This window comes from Gadus morhua, chromosome 11 (assembly GCF_902167405.1).
Source record: "Gadus morhua chromosome 11, gadMor3.0, whole genome shotgun sequence".
Lineage (NCBI taxonomy): Eukaryota > Metazoa > Chordata > Actinopteri > Gadiformes > Gadidae > Gadus > Gadus morhua.
In genome coordinates, this window is record NC_044058.1 from 18,891,232 (window position 1) to 18,909,129 (window position 17,898).

At 41.8% G+C, this 17,898-nt stretch overlaps 1 protein-coding gene across 2 annotated transcripts; it reads left to right on the forward strand.

Moving 5' to 3' along the window:
• The first annotated feature begins 7,884 nt into the window (after window positions 1-7,884).
• Window positions 7,885-17,651, forward strand: zgc:136493 (D-glycerate dehydrogenase). Of its 2 annotated transcripts, XM_030369579.1 has the most exons (7): window positions 7,885-8,054; window positions 10,259-10,471; window positions 13,536-13,692; window positions 14,424-14,598; window positions 14,976-15,154; window positions 16,051-16,147; window positions 16,742-17,651. In XM_030369579.1, exons 1-7 carry the CDS (start codon window positions 7,956-7,958, stop codon window positions 16,893-16,895), a joined length of 1,074 nt encoding a protein of 357 aa, XP_030225439.1. In that variant the 5' UTR covers window positions 7,885-7,955; the 3' UTR covers window positions 16,896-17,651. The 2 variants fall into 2 exon arrangements, with proteins under 2 accessions (XP_030225439.1, XP_030225440.1); XM_030369580.1 differs by lacking the exon at window positions 10,259-10,471 and having other exon boundaries at window positions 7,905-8,054.
• The last annotated feature ends 247 nt before the right edge of the window (window positions 17,652-17,898 follow it).

Consider the following 17,898-nt stretch of genomic DNA (forward strand, 5'->3'; position numbering starts at 1 on the left):
CCTCCAGAACAGGGACACAGGGGGGCGATGTTTATTGAAGTGTTTGAAAGACAACTGATGCATGAGAAGGGGATCGATGCTGCCATGTAGGAGCTCTTTGTGTGTGTGTGTGTGTGTGTGTGTGTGTGTGTGTGTGTGTGTGTGTGTGTGTGTGTGTGTGTGTGTGTGTGTGTGTGTGTGTGTGTGTGTGTGTGTGTGTGTGTGTGTGTGTGTGTGTGTGTGAGAGTAAGTGAGTGAGTGAGTGAGTGATAAGGATAAGGAAATGGATTATTTTTATTGCCATTTATGCAGAACATAATAGGAAATGTTCTCAAGGTTCCAGTGTGTGTGCGTTTGCGTCATGCTGCGTGTGTGTGTGGGATTGCTTAATGTACAGCAGGTGTGCAGCCTCAGCCTCAAGCCCTAGACTCCAATCAGTCAGACTCAGGACAGGCGAGGCTGCTTAAACCACCCATCCTCCACACACGTTTCAAGTGAGTTAAACGAGGGTGTTGGAAGCCTTTGTTTTGTTCAAAGTTGTACGATTTCACTTGGGAGCCAGACCGTGCAAGCTTGTGTTTTATTTGCTCTTGGCATATGCTTCTGCACCCCCTTCCGTTCAGACAGATTGCCAGCAGACCTGGCCTGGGTCGGGCTAATCACAACAGATTATCTAATATGGGGCCGGTTTAATACGATGAAGGAGCGACATGTGGGAGCGACCGCTGAGGAATTCTCATTAACAACCAAGATGTCTGGCGCTAATGTGTCCCGCATTAGGCTGGCCTCCCGCCCTGCTGCGAATTTGACAGTGGCGATATGTTTGCCGCTGCGGAGAACAGTTGGACTAGCCGTGAGGCCCAACTGTGGGTCAGTCGGTCGCACCAACGTTGGTATGCTGCATTGGTCTGTAGAGGTCCATTTCATTTGGCCTGCAGGCTTGTGTCCAGGAAAAACGACAAAGTCCATCAATTCAATTCAATTCAATTTTATTTGTATAGCCCTTAATCACCATTACAGTCTCAAAGGGCTTAACAGGCCAAATATTTGTGACACCCCCCTTTACCCATGCCCCCACACGGGCAAGAAAAAACTCCCTTGAATCAGCAAGGAAGAAATCTTGAGAAGAAACGCAGTGTAGGGGATCCCTTCTTCCAGGGATGGTCAGGAGTGCAATGGGTGCCACAATTGACATACAGGTAAATACATGCACATCATATTAAAATGGTGATGGGGTTCTGGCCGGTTATCCATGAGGAGAGTCCAGGCATCCAGTCCAGTACCCGCAACACGCTAGAACAGACAGAATAGTGAATTAGAACGGAAAAGTACATAGTGGGAATGTATAATGTAATAAGAAAAGCACAAGCAAACAGAGTAGTCTTCACTCTCGCATCAGTTGTTTTCACACTCCAAATGCAAGATTGTAGAGGTGCGTTTTGAGCTTCCCTTTGAATAGCTCCACAGAGTCAGCTTCCCTGATCGCTGATGGCAGCCTATTCCATAAAAAAGGGGCTCGATAGGCAAACGCTCTCTGTCCAGCCGATTTCTTTTTAACCTTCGGCAGTGAAAGAAGGCCAGCTCCCGAAGACCGGAGAGACCGAGAAGGACTATAAGGAATGATCAGGTCCTTCAAGTACGATGGAGATAATCCATGCAAGGCTTTATAGGTTAACAATAGCACCTTAAAGTCTGATCTGAAAGTTATTGGTAGCCAGTGTAGAGAGGCGAGAATAGGTGTAATATGATCAAACTTTCTCGTTCTGAATTGTGTACCAGCTGTAGACTTTTTGTGGTAGAGTTCGGTAATCCCGATAACAATGCATTGCAATAGTCCAATTCTTGACGAAACAAACATGAATCAGTGTCTCCGCATCCACTGCGGATAACATCAGCGGCAGGGGTCGTTTTAACTCAAGAGGTAGAACAGGTTGATTTGTAACCGGGAGGTTGCTAGTTCGATCGCCAGTTCAAGGTGTCCCTGAGCAAGAGCACCTCACCCTAGCTGCTTGGGATGAGCCGGCTGCCTTCTTGCATGGTTGACTCTGCCGTCGGAGTGTACAGACCGTTGTGAGTCTTCTTGGATAAAAGCGTCTGCTAAATAAAAATGTAAAGCAACCGTTAAGGTGCCAGAGACACTTTCCTGTTGGAACTGCAGGCTGTGGCCTTACTAGTATGATCCGCCTCCCCAAAAATTGGCTTGCCTCAGGCCATCGCCGGAGGTTTGTTCTTTGCACAGCGAAGCCGCCGCATTTATGAGGCACTATTAAGAGTTATTGAGGCCCCATCAAGGCCTGGAAATACATTTTGTTGACCTTTCAAGGGAATCAATTCATTCTCCCTAGTACTAATGAAAATGTACTTGTTTTGGGGGGATACCAGGTCAGCATTGTATAAAAACTGATAATGGCAAAGAAACTGTGTTTGGGTCAATAGGCTAAGCACCAGGACAGTATTTTATGCAGCAATCAATACAATCACCCGTGATGTCTGTGTAGAACCATGATACTGTGTAACGTGTGGTTTAAGCAGATTGTAGATAAGTAGTAAGTAATGGACGTGGAGGAAAAACGCTACCGCTGAAACATACAATCCTCTGGGAGGGATAAAACGTCAGTACTTGGTTGGATCATACGTTTGCATCTCACTGCTCGGTGAATGATCTGTGCTCCGGCAACTCTCTGCCCAGCCACAGCTCCTGCTGTACACCATGATGATGACAATAGCTCAAGTCTTATCTGTTCATGCTCAACGGTGGTCGGTTCGGAAATTGAATTCAGGAGGGTGTGGCACGACCAGGTCAAATTTGTAATATTTTTGTGACCACAATTTTTTTTCTATGTCATCATCATCATCATAGTTTATTTTACCCAGGTCGGAATTATTCCTCTCCCGGATGAGGGTGTGGCCTGTCTTACTCGACGTAATCGTCTTAACCAACAAGGCTTGATAAGTAAAACGGAGCTAAATCATACGACTTTTAAAAGTGGTGTATAAATGTGATTTAGAATTGCTATTTGTTTCATGCGAAGGAATTGTGCTTAAGGGTTTGTAGAAGTATTCTGTGTTGGATACAGCTTCAAATTTGTACCATCGTTGACACAGTTCCAATTTTATTGCGTAAACAATTGAGAAACCTCGGATGGCCCTCCTCCCAGGAATGATGTAGCTCGGGTCAGCTAATTTCACCAGAGCGCTAAAGCCAGTATTCTCAACAAATGACGACGGCTGGGCGTCTTTGTCAGCCAACGCCTCGTCCATCGTGTTTTTCGGGAAACTAACAGAGTATCAAGTAAAATAATCCTATAAAATGTTTACATGTTCAAATGATTTTATAATTAGGTATTACCGGGTGTGTAATCATCCACTTTGACTGGTGGATATGAATGATGATGAACTGAAATACAAAGTCAGGGACTTCCAGCCATAGCTGCAGAAATAGGCTTGCAAAAACTTGCTGCCTCGGGGCAGCACCGGAGGGAAGTGCTTTGCAAGGACAGGCTTCAACATTTAAGGGGTTTTACAGAGTTATTGTGGACCATGATAAGAGAAGGTGATGGAAACACATTTTGTTGACGATATCAAGGGAATATATATATTGTCACACGTGAAGAAATGTGTTTATTTGGGGGTTGGGTCAACACTTTTAACCTGGTTTTACCCATTGTATCCTCTAATCTGTACTATATCTAATCTGTGTTTAGGATCTATCCATTTTATTCTAACAAATTTGTCAACCCTTCCAGTGATTCATTCAGGTTGTAAGCCTCAGTGACAATCAATTATGTGACAATCGACATTCAATGCTATATCTGAAACTGTGTTGACACAGTCCACTGCTATCAGGCAATCCAAACTTGATGCTCCGCTGTCGATTGTCCTCTAACTCGTGTGCAGAGCAAGTTTTGAAGTTCATGTCTGACTGTTGCATTATGAGTATAGTTAATCTGGACCAAGTGGTTTTAAAGTCCCAAGTGTTTTATAAACTCACATGCCTCAGACTCTCAAAGGGCCCTTCAGTCTTCTATTGGCCCCCAGATGGGCCTCTCTCTCACTTGACTCCTCAAACAACCGCGTCTCTTCTCGCTCCTCTCTGGTCCTGCTTCCTTCGTTTCCCTCCTTGTTTAACTCTTGTAACAATACAAGGAAAAAGCCTCACTGAAGGACAAACTACAACTGTGAATCGTTGTTACAGACAGATAAGACGCAAAAATTCTAAATGTTTAACTAGCGATTTCAACAATCAACATTGACTCATCTTTAACTGTTTTCAAGGGAAGGAACGCTATAAACAATGTAATAAAATCATGGAGGTTTCTGATAATAATGAATATAATGTTGACAAAAAAAGTGTCAACTCTATGAGGATCCAGATGGGTTAAATAAACATACCATTGTTATCAGTCCAAACGGCATACAATAGTGGAATGTGTTTGATCCTATTCGCCAGGGAATGTCCAACTGATTCTGAGCAATGAGGAAGGCCTACTTTAACGGGTGGAATCTATAACAAATGGGACAAAATACTGTATATAAATAGAGCAGACCTAACGGCTGGGTCATAACATCTACTTTTCTGCAGGCCTGATGGTGTTGACATGACTCCATAACCATTCAACAAAAGAGTTACAATGTGTTGTGTAGCATGAAAAGGTTTAGTGTGTGTGTGTGTGTGTGTGTGTGTGTGTGTGTGTGTGTGTGTGTGTGTGTGTGTGTGTGTGTGTGTGTGTGTGTGTGTGTGTGTGTGTGTGTGTGTTTCCATGTGGTGTAGACATTCCAGCGTAGACCAGAGTTTGTACCAAGGAAATGTAATGACAGGACTGGGCTTTACACACACACACACACACACACACACACACACACACACACACACACACACACACACACACACACACACACACACACACACACACCCTTTGTCTGTTGATATTCTTGTCCTTCCTTTTTTTCGTAATCTTCCCATTTTTCCTTACAACCTGTCTTTGGGTCTCTCTGCATGACTGGAACCACTGACTAGCCGGAGGGTAGGCATACACACCCTGAGTCTAGAATTAACTTGTGGCATGCGGTCCATTCTTTTACGGTTTCTGTGTTTTGCGTGTCGTCCCGAGGCCACATGCACCTTGCACTCGCACCAGTCTCTAGTTTTCAGAGTTCAGACTGGGAACTTTCGCCTTGAAGAAGAGACGTGTGTAATAATTCATTATTACACAAACATGGATAAGACGCATGTTGCAGTAGATGTCATCCAATTTCCCCAAAAAATTTGGCGGAATTTACTTAGTTATATATAGAATCACTAAGGTAATCACAAAAAAGATAGATTGTGTAAATCACTAACAGGCGGCTCGCGGTCCGGGTCCGGACCCAGAAGCCTATCCATACGGAACCGGACTACAGCAGGTTATGATAATTGGTCCCAAAACTAAATTAACTACTGTCGTGGATAAGACCCATGTTGCAGTTGATGTCATCCAATTTCCCCAAAAAATTTGGCGGAACTTACTTAGTTATATATAGAATCACTAAGGTAATCACAAAAAAGATAGATTGTGTAAATCACTAACAGGCGGCCCGCGGTCCGGGTCCGGACCCAGAAGCCTATCCATACGGAACCGGACTACAGCAGGTTATGATAATTGGTCCCAAAACTAAATTAACTACTGTCGTTGATTTTAGGTTGTAGTTTACATAAAGAAAGATGGAGCACGTGAGCCCTCTGGTGGCCACAAGGTGTAACGTATTACTTGATGTCCATAGCAACAGCATGTAAAGACCAAAGATGACATATCCCATAAAAAACAATTGCACAGATAATAAGACAAATAAATACACTTGAATATTAATGAATTATTTAATGACTATATGCATATGAAAGTATGCCAAAACACTACGTTTCGTATTTCGGTATTTTATTTCTGCTTGGTTTTTCACATGACAGGACGCTATTAGTTCATCATGGATTGTGCTCTGTTTCGGTTGTATCCTATTCAATGGAATATGCCAATTGTGATATTTTAGGTTATTGACAGAAAATAAACTGATGTTCTTAAATTAATCAAATCCTTCTAGCTAATTTAGTATTATGATGGCCACACGTCTCTTCTTGCTTTCACCTGTATAGCTTCAAGGTCCCCGTCAGCAAAGGAAACAAATAGTTGGTGCAGGTGCAGGTGATTATGCAGGTGCAGGTGACTATGATGCATACAATATTGGTGCAATCGGTGCTTGGAGGGAAGGAGAGTGGGTCTGGTATGGTGATGGATTGTGGGGATTATAGTGATAGGTGATAGGTGAAGGTCTGAGATGACCAGGGGTTCTTATCATTTTAGTTTTTCTTGTAGGCAGATATGAGTTTTAATGGAGTGGTGTAGGGAGTTCTTGTGTGGGGGTGAAGTGTTGTGTTATGCCCCAGTGTATGGCGCGTGTCCTGTTGGGAGAAGGTGGTGACGACTGGGAGGATGGTGATTGGTCGGATCTGGGAGGGCAGGGCGAAGCGAAGGACTACAGACCCTGTTTCGGGAGGAGGGGGGAGGAGGTGTAGTAGGGTTAGGATCCGGGATGGCGTATTGGAGAGGAGGGGTTAAGGGTTGGGGTTAGGGGTTAGGGGTCTTCTTTCACATAATGGACAACACCATATAAGGTTTTATGATTTGTAGATAAGTTAAAGACTACAAACATGGCCACTTTGCCATTTCCGCTAAAGCCAAGACAGACCAAGGTTTAACTGTGTAAATTAGAACATGTAGGCGTGTCTTCTTTACCATTCCGCCCACTCCCGATATAAACGGTTTGTTTACCTGTGTTCGAGAGATGCTTCATGAACCAGCTCCAGAACGCAAGCTTGTTTACCTTGTGTCTCTGCTAGAATAAACCACGCATTCAACATTTATCACTCTCCGAGTCATACCTAGCCCGAGACGACCATACCACAAAGTATCTAAATAGTTTTTCATCAGTAGGGTATGATGGGAGATAGTCAGGTGGTGTGAGGTGTGGTGTTTGGGTTCGCATGCGGGGAGTGGGAGAGAGTTACGTTCATCTATGTCACGTTTTCTGGAACGCCGCCATTTCCACGACCGATCTCGCCAAAAAAAAAAATGATTTTAGGCTCCGATCCTTATTTGTTATTACGTTTTTTTTTTGTCCAATAGCATCGGCCTCAGGCTTGCCTCAAATCAATCTTCATGACATATATATTTATTTAGTCCACAACCCCTCCCCATACAGTGGAGATATCTTGAATGCGTTCAAGAGCACTGAGGCCTACCATTGCTACCAATATGCTGTGGCTGGATGGGTGAAGGACGCTAAAGTGAGGCACTTGGCCACCAATAATCTTTATCTGATAATGGCAAAGTTAAGTACTATATATTTGTGATTTCTTGTGAACAGTTTGTGGTGGGTTACTAGGCCTAAAAAAAAAAAAAATCGGTTCCGGTTTCCGTCCGACCCTGTCAATTTATGTGCGACCCAAATTATTTTATGAGCTTTAAAAAAGAAAAAAGAAAATGATGCAAACTATATACATTTTTGTAAAGCACCTCTTCATTCTATACAAGGATGAGCGATTTTTCTCGTTTTTCAATTAAAACAACCTAGTACTATGTTGTCAAACACTTTCAAATAGCGTTTCTTCTAGCGAGATGTATGAGCCAAGTCAAAAAGCAGCGCAACGGTGATTTAAATAACGACTGCCCAGCCCCCCTCTTGTTACAGGTATGCTAATCAGTTAAATTAAACCACCTGTAATGTCCCAATTGTATCCATACTGTGTGCAACAGTACTTACTTTGTAAGGGTAGCTGCAATACGACTACGTACTACAAGTTAAAAAAAAAAGTATGCGTATTTGGGTACGCCCATACCCAAATAATGGCTTATGCATTATGTTTTTGGACCTTTGGTCGATGATTCTGTGTTTGATTAACCAAAGCAGGGAGACGCACTGTGCTCGCTGGCTCACGTCTTCAAACCATGCAGGGCATAGTCGTCGTCTCAGGCATTACTTGCATACGATTGATTCAAAGATTGAAGAATCCCGGGCACATAGCGACGCGTTTGTATTCCACCACGGTAAAGTAATTGAAACCCTACTTTAATAGTTGAACGTATGCAGTCGAGTTTAGTATGAAGTGTAGCGGATGGCGAGACGGTGGGGTCATGTTTAGGGATCCCTTTAGCGAATCTGAGGAACCAAAACCCAGTCTGCTAGTTGCCATTCAGGAGATTTGAAGTTAGGGGGACTTCAAGATAGGGGATATTTGATGTGCAAGACATGCACTAACTATTATGATAGAGCTGACAATGTGTATTAAAATCCGTATGCAATCCTGTCAAATGTTTACACTCACCCATTCATGCACCCATTCATGAACACTTTCACACACCGTCGGCGGTGTCATCCATGCAGGCGACAGCTAGCCCGTCGGGAACAGGTAGGGTGAGGTTTCTTGCTCAGGGGCACCTCGAAACACGACGCAGAAGTTGGCATCCGATTCGCAGCATCTGATTCGGCCTGAAAACCACTTAGAATCTTCAAATCGGTCCTGATTGAAAACCACTGCAATACAGGCTTATTTGAATGCTTGTTAGGGGTCCAGACCGCATTGCATTTTCACAAATAGGTTAAAGGTTTCACAAATCTGAAACTATGTTTTACATAATGTATAGCCTCACTGTGATAATTTAGTCCAGATTTGAAGAGTCTAGGTGTAGGCCTAGTGGTTTTTAATCAGGATCAGTTCAAATGCGGTCTGGACCCCTAAAAAGCATTAAAATGTGTCTTTATTGCATTTTCACAAATAGGGTAAAGGTTTCACAAATCTGAAACTATGTTTTACATAATGTATAGCCTCACTGTGATAATTTAGTCTAGATTTGAAGAGTCTAGGTGTAGTGGTTTTCAATCAGGACCCGTTCTAATGCAGTCTGGGGTCTGGACCCCTAAAAAGCATTAAAATGAGCCTGTATTGCATTCACAAATAGAAAAAAGGTTTCACAAATCTGTAACTATGTTTATTATAATGTATAGCCTCACTGTGATAATTTAGTCCCGATTTGAAGAGTCTAGGTGTAGTGGTTTTCAATCAGGACCGATTTAAAGTGGACCAGCTGCTGAATCGGATGCTGCGAATCGGATGCCAACTACAGCGTCGTCCTCGAAACTCATGAATGATGTAACGCCCATTGAAATACTCGAGGCTCCGGCTCCTTTTACTGATGGTTTAATCACACCGTAGAACTACAATACAATACAGACATGAAATTAGTTTAACACACAAACAATTACTCAAGAGCATACAAATCCTTCACGGCAAACAAAAGGAAACAAAAACACAACACTAACCACTTTGCCTGCTTGTAGCCAATGGGGTTAACTTAAATCTTTCTTGTTGCCTGCTTGAAACATAAAACCTTAGAACGTTTATAGAACGTGACTTGTCTGCAGCTGCGACACTAGCTTCTCTAAGCTTCCCGACAACCAACGAACAAGAAATAAAACGGATACATTTACGAGAAATAACACGAGTCCACTTTGAGGTCAAAGACCGAATTACATATAATACCCCACAGAGCAGGAAAACACTGCCTGCAGTTACAAATGAGGCAACACTATAACCATCTGCCAAAACAATTGGATTGTCTTGTTAGCCCACAATCAAGGGCTTTAAGTTTGTTTATGATCGGGGGGACGGACGGACATACATTGGTTGTAAAGCGTTGAGTTAAGTGTTCTCCCCTCTATCAAATCATTTAATCAAACAAATAGGCCTATGTGTCCAATTACTGACAACATGATAAACGTAAGTTAGTTAGTTTTATTTTGTTTTTGGAGTTTAATTTGAACTGCGATAGCTCAAATAGTTTAAGTAAAATATTTCAAATGTCATAAATGATAGAAGAGGAGAAGGAGTTAGAAACCACAACAGCTATTAAGATACCAAAAATGTTTGGATCTCATACTTGAAACTGGTTGACGACGGGGGGCTTTTTAATTGTGAAATGGACCGTGTACCTCTTTTCCATAAATGAAGGCAAAACAATAATAAAGAACCTGTAATTGTGTCAAACTATTCATCATGCATGATGATCCATAGTATCAAAGTGTGGTCTTCATGTTTGGCATTAAGTTTAGGCATTCAATTGCCTCTAAACTATTTTTATAAAAGTGTATATCTTTTGCCATTTAGTAGCTAATCTCACAGGAATTGAGAAATTGACTACATAAATAATATACAATCAATAATGATATAATTGATAATGCAAATATATTCTAGATGGAGAAACCCTATGTCCTAACGAGAAAGTTTGGCAGACCAGAAGCCATCTACAGTTCACTCTCATCTTTGGTAGAGGATCATTTTACTGTGATTGATTTCGAGAAGATGGCAAGCCAACCAGAGGTCAAGCAAAAGATCCAGGCAATTCTGGTGTGGGGCTGTTCTACCTACATCAACAGTTCATTCCTACAAGGACTTCCTAATTTGAAGGTATCGGACTGGCCACATGGATTATTGGCTAACACACTGTACACATATTTTTCCTTAAGTCATTGTTTGTTGAAATGATTTACAAAGGCATGTTTACGCTCATATTTATGTCAATCCCTTAAATTACATATGAAACAAGCAAAATACCCTGTATTTTTTCAAGTAACGTCTTATTGACTGATATATGACTTAGCTTTTATGCCATTGGGGAGAAGGGTGTTTATGGGTGGTTTGTTTTTCTTAGTCGTTCCTGCATCTTTACAATCAACATTACTAAACCCAAACTATGATCCTTGAGATCAGGGCCCTGTACCACGAAGCTCGCTTAGAGGGTTAGCGAGGTATGTTGAGCTCCAAGCCTGGGTTAGTTGTACCACGAAAGTCGATCTCTTTTAGCGTCGCTGTATCACCATGGTGACTTATGCTCGCAACCAAACCTGGTCGGGAGCAGTTTTTCGGCTTAAAGGTGCGGCCACACCAGACGCGTATCTCGCGTACTTCGCGTATGAAATCGCCATTTTCTCCATAGGGAACCATTGGTTTACGCGCGTATTACGCGTATTACGCACCCGCGTATCACGCGTATAAAATCGGCAATTTTTCCATAGGGAACCATTGGTTTACGCGCGTATGAGACGCGTACGAGCGTTACATGCGTATAAGCAACATTTTACTCGCGTTAGGTGCGTATGAGGCGCGTATATATACGCGCGTACATATACGCGCGTACATATACGCGCGTACGAGGAGTTCAAAAAATTGAACTTTTTACGCGAGTAACGCTCATACGCGCCGCAATAGCCAATCAGCGTTGAGCTTGACCCGACGTCACTGGCAGAGAGTAGTGAGCTTGGACAGAAGCATACGGCCGACATCTTTCTTTATTCTGTGTGGAAATAGTAACATAGTTACGCCATTAAATGCTTTTATGGAAACATTTTTAGCCAGAAATGTGCATTTTACTTTCATAATGTTCGCTCGGTGAATGTGAAGGATGTTTGGTTTGATAGTTATGACGAAGAGGGAACGCTCCGTTCACTTGCATGGACAGAGTCTCTGGTTACTAAGCAACCTCAACGTCTTGGCGGTGCTGATCAACACTACGAATGCTGGAAACACACCAGACACACCATGTGAAGTTATTTAACCCGATTATTATATCCGAGATTATTTAATCTAACCCGATCTAAACTCTATCACCCAAACACGGCGGCGTTTGGGTTTCCTACCTCGGACTCCAGCGCAGCCATGTCCATGGCAGCCACGGCCGGCAACTTTCTTTATTCTGGGTGGAAATAGTAACATAGTTACGCCATTAAATGCTTTTATGGAAACATTTCCAGCGAGAAATGTGCATTTTACTTTCATAATGTTCACTCCGCGAATGTGAAGGATGTTTGGTTTGATAGTTAAGACGAGGAGGGAACGCTCCGTTCACTTGCATGGACAGTCTCTGGTTACTAAGCAACCTCAACGTCTTGGCGGACTATTTCTCTGCTGGGAAAAACACCAGACACACCATGTGAAGTTATTTAACCCGATTATTGTTATTTATATCCGAGATTATTTAATCTAACCCGATCTAAACTCTATCACCCAAACACGGCGGCGTTGGGGTTTCCTACCTCGGACTCCAGCGCAGCCACGGCCGACAACTTTCTTTATTCTGGGTGGAAATAGTAACATAGTTACGCCATTAAATGCGTTTATGGAAACATTTTTAGCGAGAAATGTGCATTTTACTTTCGTAATGTTCGCTCGGTGAATGTGAAGGATGTTTGGTTTGATAGTTATGAGGAAGAGGGAACGCTCCGTTCACTTGCATGGACATGGACTCATCTAGGCGAGTGACGTAGGCGCGTATAGCGCGTATTGCGCGTATGCGACCATTTTTGACACAAAATGGTCAAGCAACATTTTACGCGCGTATCTCGCGTAAAAAGTACGCGAGATACGCGTCTGGTGTGGCCTAGCCGGAGATCGGCTACTTAAATCGGCGTGCGCAGCTTTCTAGCCCCTCCTCCGACAATGGCGTCACAATTTGTGGGTGTTCCCGTGGACCCCGGCGCACTTCTCCGGAGACAAGGGTTTTACGGGACAGAACCGATCCCTTGGCATTGTCTGACGATATTCAGATTTTAGACTTTATTGTCATTGTGCAAACAACGAAATTGGGGTTCTTCATGAGAGATACAGATTCTCATCAGAGGGTGTTCGTTATTTGATCGTCCTTTTGGACCTTATGTAGACAATGATTACTGTTGCGCATTGTGTCTCAGTGACAGCTAGAGTGGAGGTAGCGCGTCAGTCTTGAATTTTTGCGCGGGGGGTTCGACTCCCAAGTGACGCGAATTTATGTGAAGCTTAAAAAGTCCTAATTCTCATGCATATGGAATACTTATTCACTAAAGCTTATGGAATTATATTTTTGTGCTTATTTCGAACTTGAACCCATATTTTCAAGGCCGTGCTGGCACCACATCTATGGGGGTAAAATGCATGATGATAGACTGGCGAATTTGAACCCCGGTTGCTGGCGTTCGGGCCTTATACTAATCCACTACGCTACAGCCGCTACCTCTCAGCGGTCGAAGACATGCGATAAATTTCTTAAATAGGGTGTATTTAAAGTGAATTCCCTAAATGATAGAATAAGGCAGGATGGACGTTGCTTATGCATTTTTAAATCATCATCATTCTATTTGGATTAATGGCGAACAATTCTGCATTTGGCATAGTTATTTTACAGACAATATGCAGAATCTTTTCACTTATACACATATAGACTGCTTGATCTATCGTAAAGGTGAGAAAAATGACGCAAAAAACGCGCACTGAACCTAAAGCGGAAAACCTGGTTCAACTAATTGAATCTAAAGTGAGCTTCGTGGTACCATTTAACTGATTGCGAGTTGCGGCTCTGTCGAGTCAGGTTTTCCCAAGAAAGCCTGGGTATGTTCAGCGAGCTTCGTGGTATAGGGCACAGAATTGGAATCTCTTTATTATTATTTATTTATTTAGATTTAAACATTTTTGTTTAATTTTGTTCTCCCTTTGTCTCCAGGTTGTAGTGAATGGAGGTGTGGGAGTGGATCATTTGGACATCCCCCTAATTAACAGTTTTGGGGTTAAAGTGACAAACACTCCTGATGTTGTGCGCAAACCTACAGCCGACCTAGCCATGGGGCTAATGTTGGCATCTGCCAGGAACATCATACAGGGTAGGGCTGCTTGATTATGGAAAAAATCATAATCACGATTATTTTGGTCAATATTGAAATCAGGATCACTCAAACAAATATTTGAGTTTGAAAACATGATGCATTATTCAGCATTTATCTCTAAAAAAAGACTTTGTGACTTTGTAACTTCTGAGAAATGTCCCATTAAAAATGTTCAAATAGAAAATAACGTACATATATGTATCTAGCTAGATCCAGCTGATAAAAAAAATAGAAATCACTATCGAAATGTGATTAATTGCACAGCACGAATACAGTGCATTGAATTATTTGACACTTGGCAGATGGAATCAAAAATAGTTCCTTTAATTCCAGGTTAAGAGACTTTAAAATGTATGAATCTGTGCTTCTAGTGATTGCTGCGTAGCTATTTTGGCTTTCCAACCATCTTTGTGTACAACCTTTTATATTGTACGCTGGTTGGAATGGAAGCCATTCTTTTTTGTATAACTTGGCCAACGATTTTCAGTTCATTGCATTCCATTGCATCAATTTGCAAAGAAACTATTTTGGCTTTCTGTTGTGGAAACCAGGTTTAGTTAGATATATCAGTGATTTAAGGAAACTGGTGGTTGTTTTTAACTTGGACTCAAAAAACATTTACCAAAAGTAGCCCTGGGTTTTTGACGCATAAGCTCAATCAGCCCAGTAATGTATTAATAATGAACTGACAGCAATTGCTTTCTGTTTTTAAAACACTTCTCAATTAGGGGATTCCTTTTCTCGGAATCACGAGGAAGGGGAGGATATCAGTGAGATTCACCTTGGAAAAGACATCAGCAACAAAACACTAGGAATTGTTGGAATGGGTAACATCGGAAAGATGGTGGCCAAAAGAGCACAAGGCTTCGACATGAAGATATACTACCACAACCGGACACGCAGGTATAAGGTCCAATCTCAAGTCAAAGGACCTTCTCCTTACATATGTTAATGTTCTAAAGAGTAGAACAAAACAATTGACAGAATGAGTGAATGTTGTACTAGAAATAATCTAACTTTTACAGCATTTTTGCACCCCTAGGAATTCTCATTTTCCTTTCAAGGTATTGTTGCTTTAACCTTTTTAATGAGCTCCAACCAGCAGACTCCCTCATTAGTGATTCAAGCTATAGTGGTACTTATTGGCTCATTCTTGGCTGCCTCTGCTGAAAGGAATGAGCCTATCTGCGGCTGAGTTACGTTGCTAACATTTTACTAAGTTTGACGGGCGACTTATTAAAATGGATTATGTATCTGACTGTAAAAATTGACTCCCACAGGCCAGTGGAGGAGGAGCAGACGGTGGGGGCAGAGTACTGCCCTGTACTCAATGATCTATTGGCTATGTCTGATTACGTTGTGGTGTTGGTTAATCTAACCGCAGCGTCCACACATTTGATTGGAAGAGAGCAGCTTTCAGCTATGAAATCCAGCGCCACCCTGATCAACATCAGCCGAGGTTGGTGTCCACACTATAACATATTATTATTGACCAATAACATCACACAACTGTGATGCAATACACATGTTATGTAAACATCATATTAAATAAACTCCTCCACAAAATAGACGATCACAACACACAATAATGCTTAATGGACAAACAAATGTAATGGTTCTTACCGTCATTCTTGACTCTTTTATCTTCGCTGTGATCAAGGCCAAAAAGGTGAGCGCTGAAAGCCTTTTCGTTCAGTTGTTGAAATGTCCTCTCCCTCGAGGTTGGATATAAGTAGTGTGAGAAAAAGCCTCAGCGCAAAGAAATTTGCCATGTGTCCTATCGCTTCTCGTTGATAGACGCCAACATTTTTAAGGCTTATTTAACCTTCCTTTTCCCATAGCGCTCTTGTGGAGTCCCCTCTACGACTTCATCTTCTTCTGGAGAGGGATGTTGGCGTCAGTGTGATTTTTTAAATTGCTTACCCTAACCCAATTTATTCTGTCGGTGGATGGAAGTGGAGCAAAAAGCATACAGTGCTTTTAATAAGTCCAATTATTTGCGGCACAGGTTACACTGATCAAACAAAAGTCTGTGGGCACATGTGAGAATATCAGGCTATCACAGACACATACTTTGCTCACCGTATTTCTGTAAGAATTGCTTGCTTTGCGTTGTCACCCACTGGGCCACATGTAGAGTGAGACGTATAAGTAAAACTATGCATTTCCTGTGCCACTCCCTCATTTCGTGTTCCCTTATTCTCTCAGGGTTTCCCAGTCAGTAACCCCTGCAACAAATGTGTTTTGAATGTAGAATACAAAGCATACAACAAAGCAATAAATTGCTCCAGTGGATAGAATCACGCCATTCGATCATGCTCGACTGCATCCCAATATTCCCGTGTTTGTTTGTAGGGAAAGTGGTGGATCAGGAGGCCCTTGTTGAAGCTCTTCAGAACAAAGTAATCCAGGCTGCAGCGCTAGATGTGACCTACCCTGAACCGCTGCCCAGGTAAACGCACGCACAAACACCGTGATGAAACGGCCATTGTTTCACCTAGAGAATGATCATAGTGTGGGACCTATTCTGCAGTGCAATTGAATTTACATTAACCCCTACGTTAATGTTATGTAATATGTAGGTTAGATGAATACGGCCAATTAAAGGCATCAATAAAGAATACATGAACAAAAATCGATAATAATTGATAAAAAATGAATTAAACAAAACTCCCAAAAGACTTCACTATCACTTGCATTGGTAACTGCAGTATTGCCTTGCAATTATATATTATTTAGACATCGGCTTAATAACCGCGCAGTACAGTAACAGAGGTCAAACATTAAGGTCAAACTTTTTGGAGTCTGATGTTTGATGCTATTTGGTTGTTGGATTCTTTCCATGCAGTTTTTGTTAGTGTACTTATTTATTAAAAGCGAAAAGAAGAGATCATTCCTATACACTATTGTAATAGCAACTTAACGTGTGTGTGTGTGTGTGTGTGTGTGTGTGTGTGTGTGTGTGTGTGTGTGTGTGTGTGTGTGTGTGTGTGTGTGTGTGTGTGTGTGTGTGTGTGTGTGTGTGTGTGTTTGTGTGACATTTCAGAGGCCATCCCCTGTTATCTCTTCCTAATGTCATCGTGCTACCCCACATGGGGACTCACACATTGGAGACGACCTGTCTCATGATTAAGCAAATGGTGGCCAATGCGCTTGCAGCATTGGCTGGGGACACACCCCCTAATGAGGTCATAGTCTGATCCTCTGGAAAGCCACTGGAGAGGCTGATACCTTTTTATCATTAAAAGCAACAGACATCTTATCAGTACTGTAGTAATAATGATGTTATAAAGTACATATAATCTATGTGAATTATCTAGGAATCGCATCTTAATCTGTTGATTTCCATAGCTAATCTGTATTTACCCAGATGTTTTTAGAAATGTTATAATTTATTCTTCTTCACCTCTATTGTAAATCCCCTCGTATCAGCTAAATGTGTTAATACTTTAGTCGTAGTCGAATCGTAAGTATTATTATGTATGCCATTAATTTATAAAAAATCCTGTGGTAAATGATCCATTAATTATAATAGGGACACCATAGAGCAAAGCTTTTCAAAGGTACATTGCAGGATATATCTTATAATCATGATTCATTTAGACTTAAACGTAAGCTTCCAAGTAATAAAAAAATATTTAAAGTTATTATCTTAATATGAACCATATATGTATGATGAATTATTCCCATAGACATTAATATGTTCTGAATGACTTATAATGAAATACTTAATTGTACTTGCTTAATTGTGATAAAAAAAATTTTTACACTTTGTTCAATCAGATCTCTACTGTATGTGCAGACAGAAACAAGACAAAAAAATTATGATGCCAGCTCAAAGCCTGGGTTCGCTGGTTGACCAGTGTGTAAGCTCTCATGTGCTCCTGCTGCCTTGAGCTCTTTGCTACAAGACTATCATTATCTTAAATTAAAGACATCCAACTGATGCCTCCTCATTCCCTTATTTTCTTTCAGTTCCCCTTAATCCTTAGCACATCACTCCTCCCCATTCTCAAGCCAAACAAGCCACACCCTCCCAATCACCATGGTGACACATCTGTACAGGTGTTGTGTTGGCAGATGTTGGTGCAACAGGTGTGCTGCCTCCATCACACCTGGATGTTTCAAACTTGCTCATCACCGGTGTCAATCTCCCTTTGAAACCAGCCCCCAAGCCTCTGATTGGTCTCTTAACCAGACAGT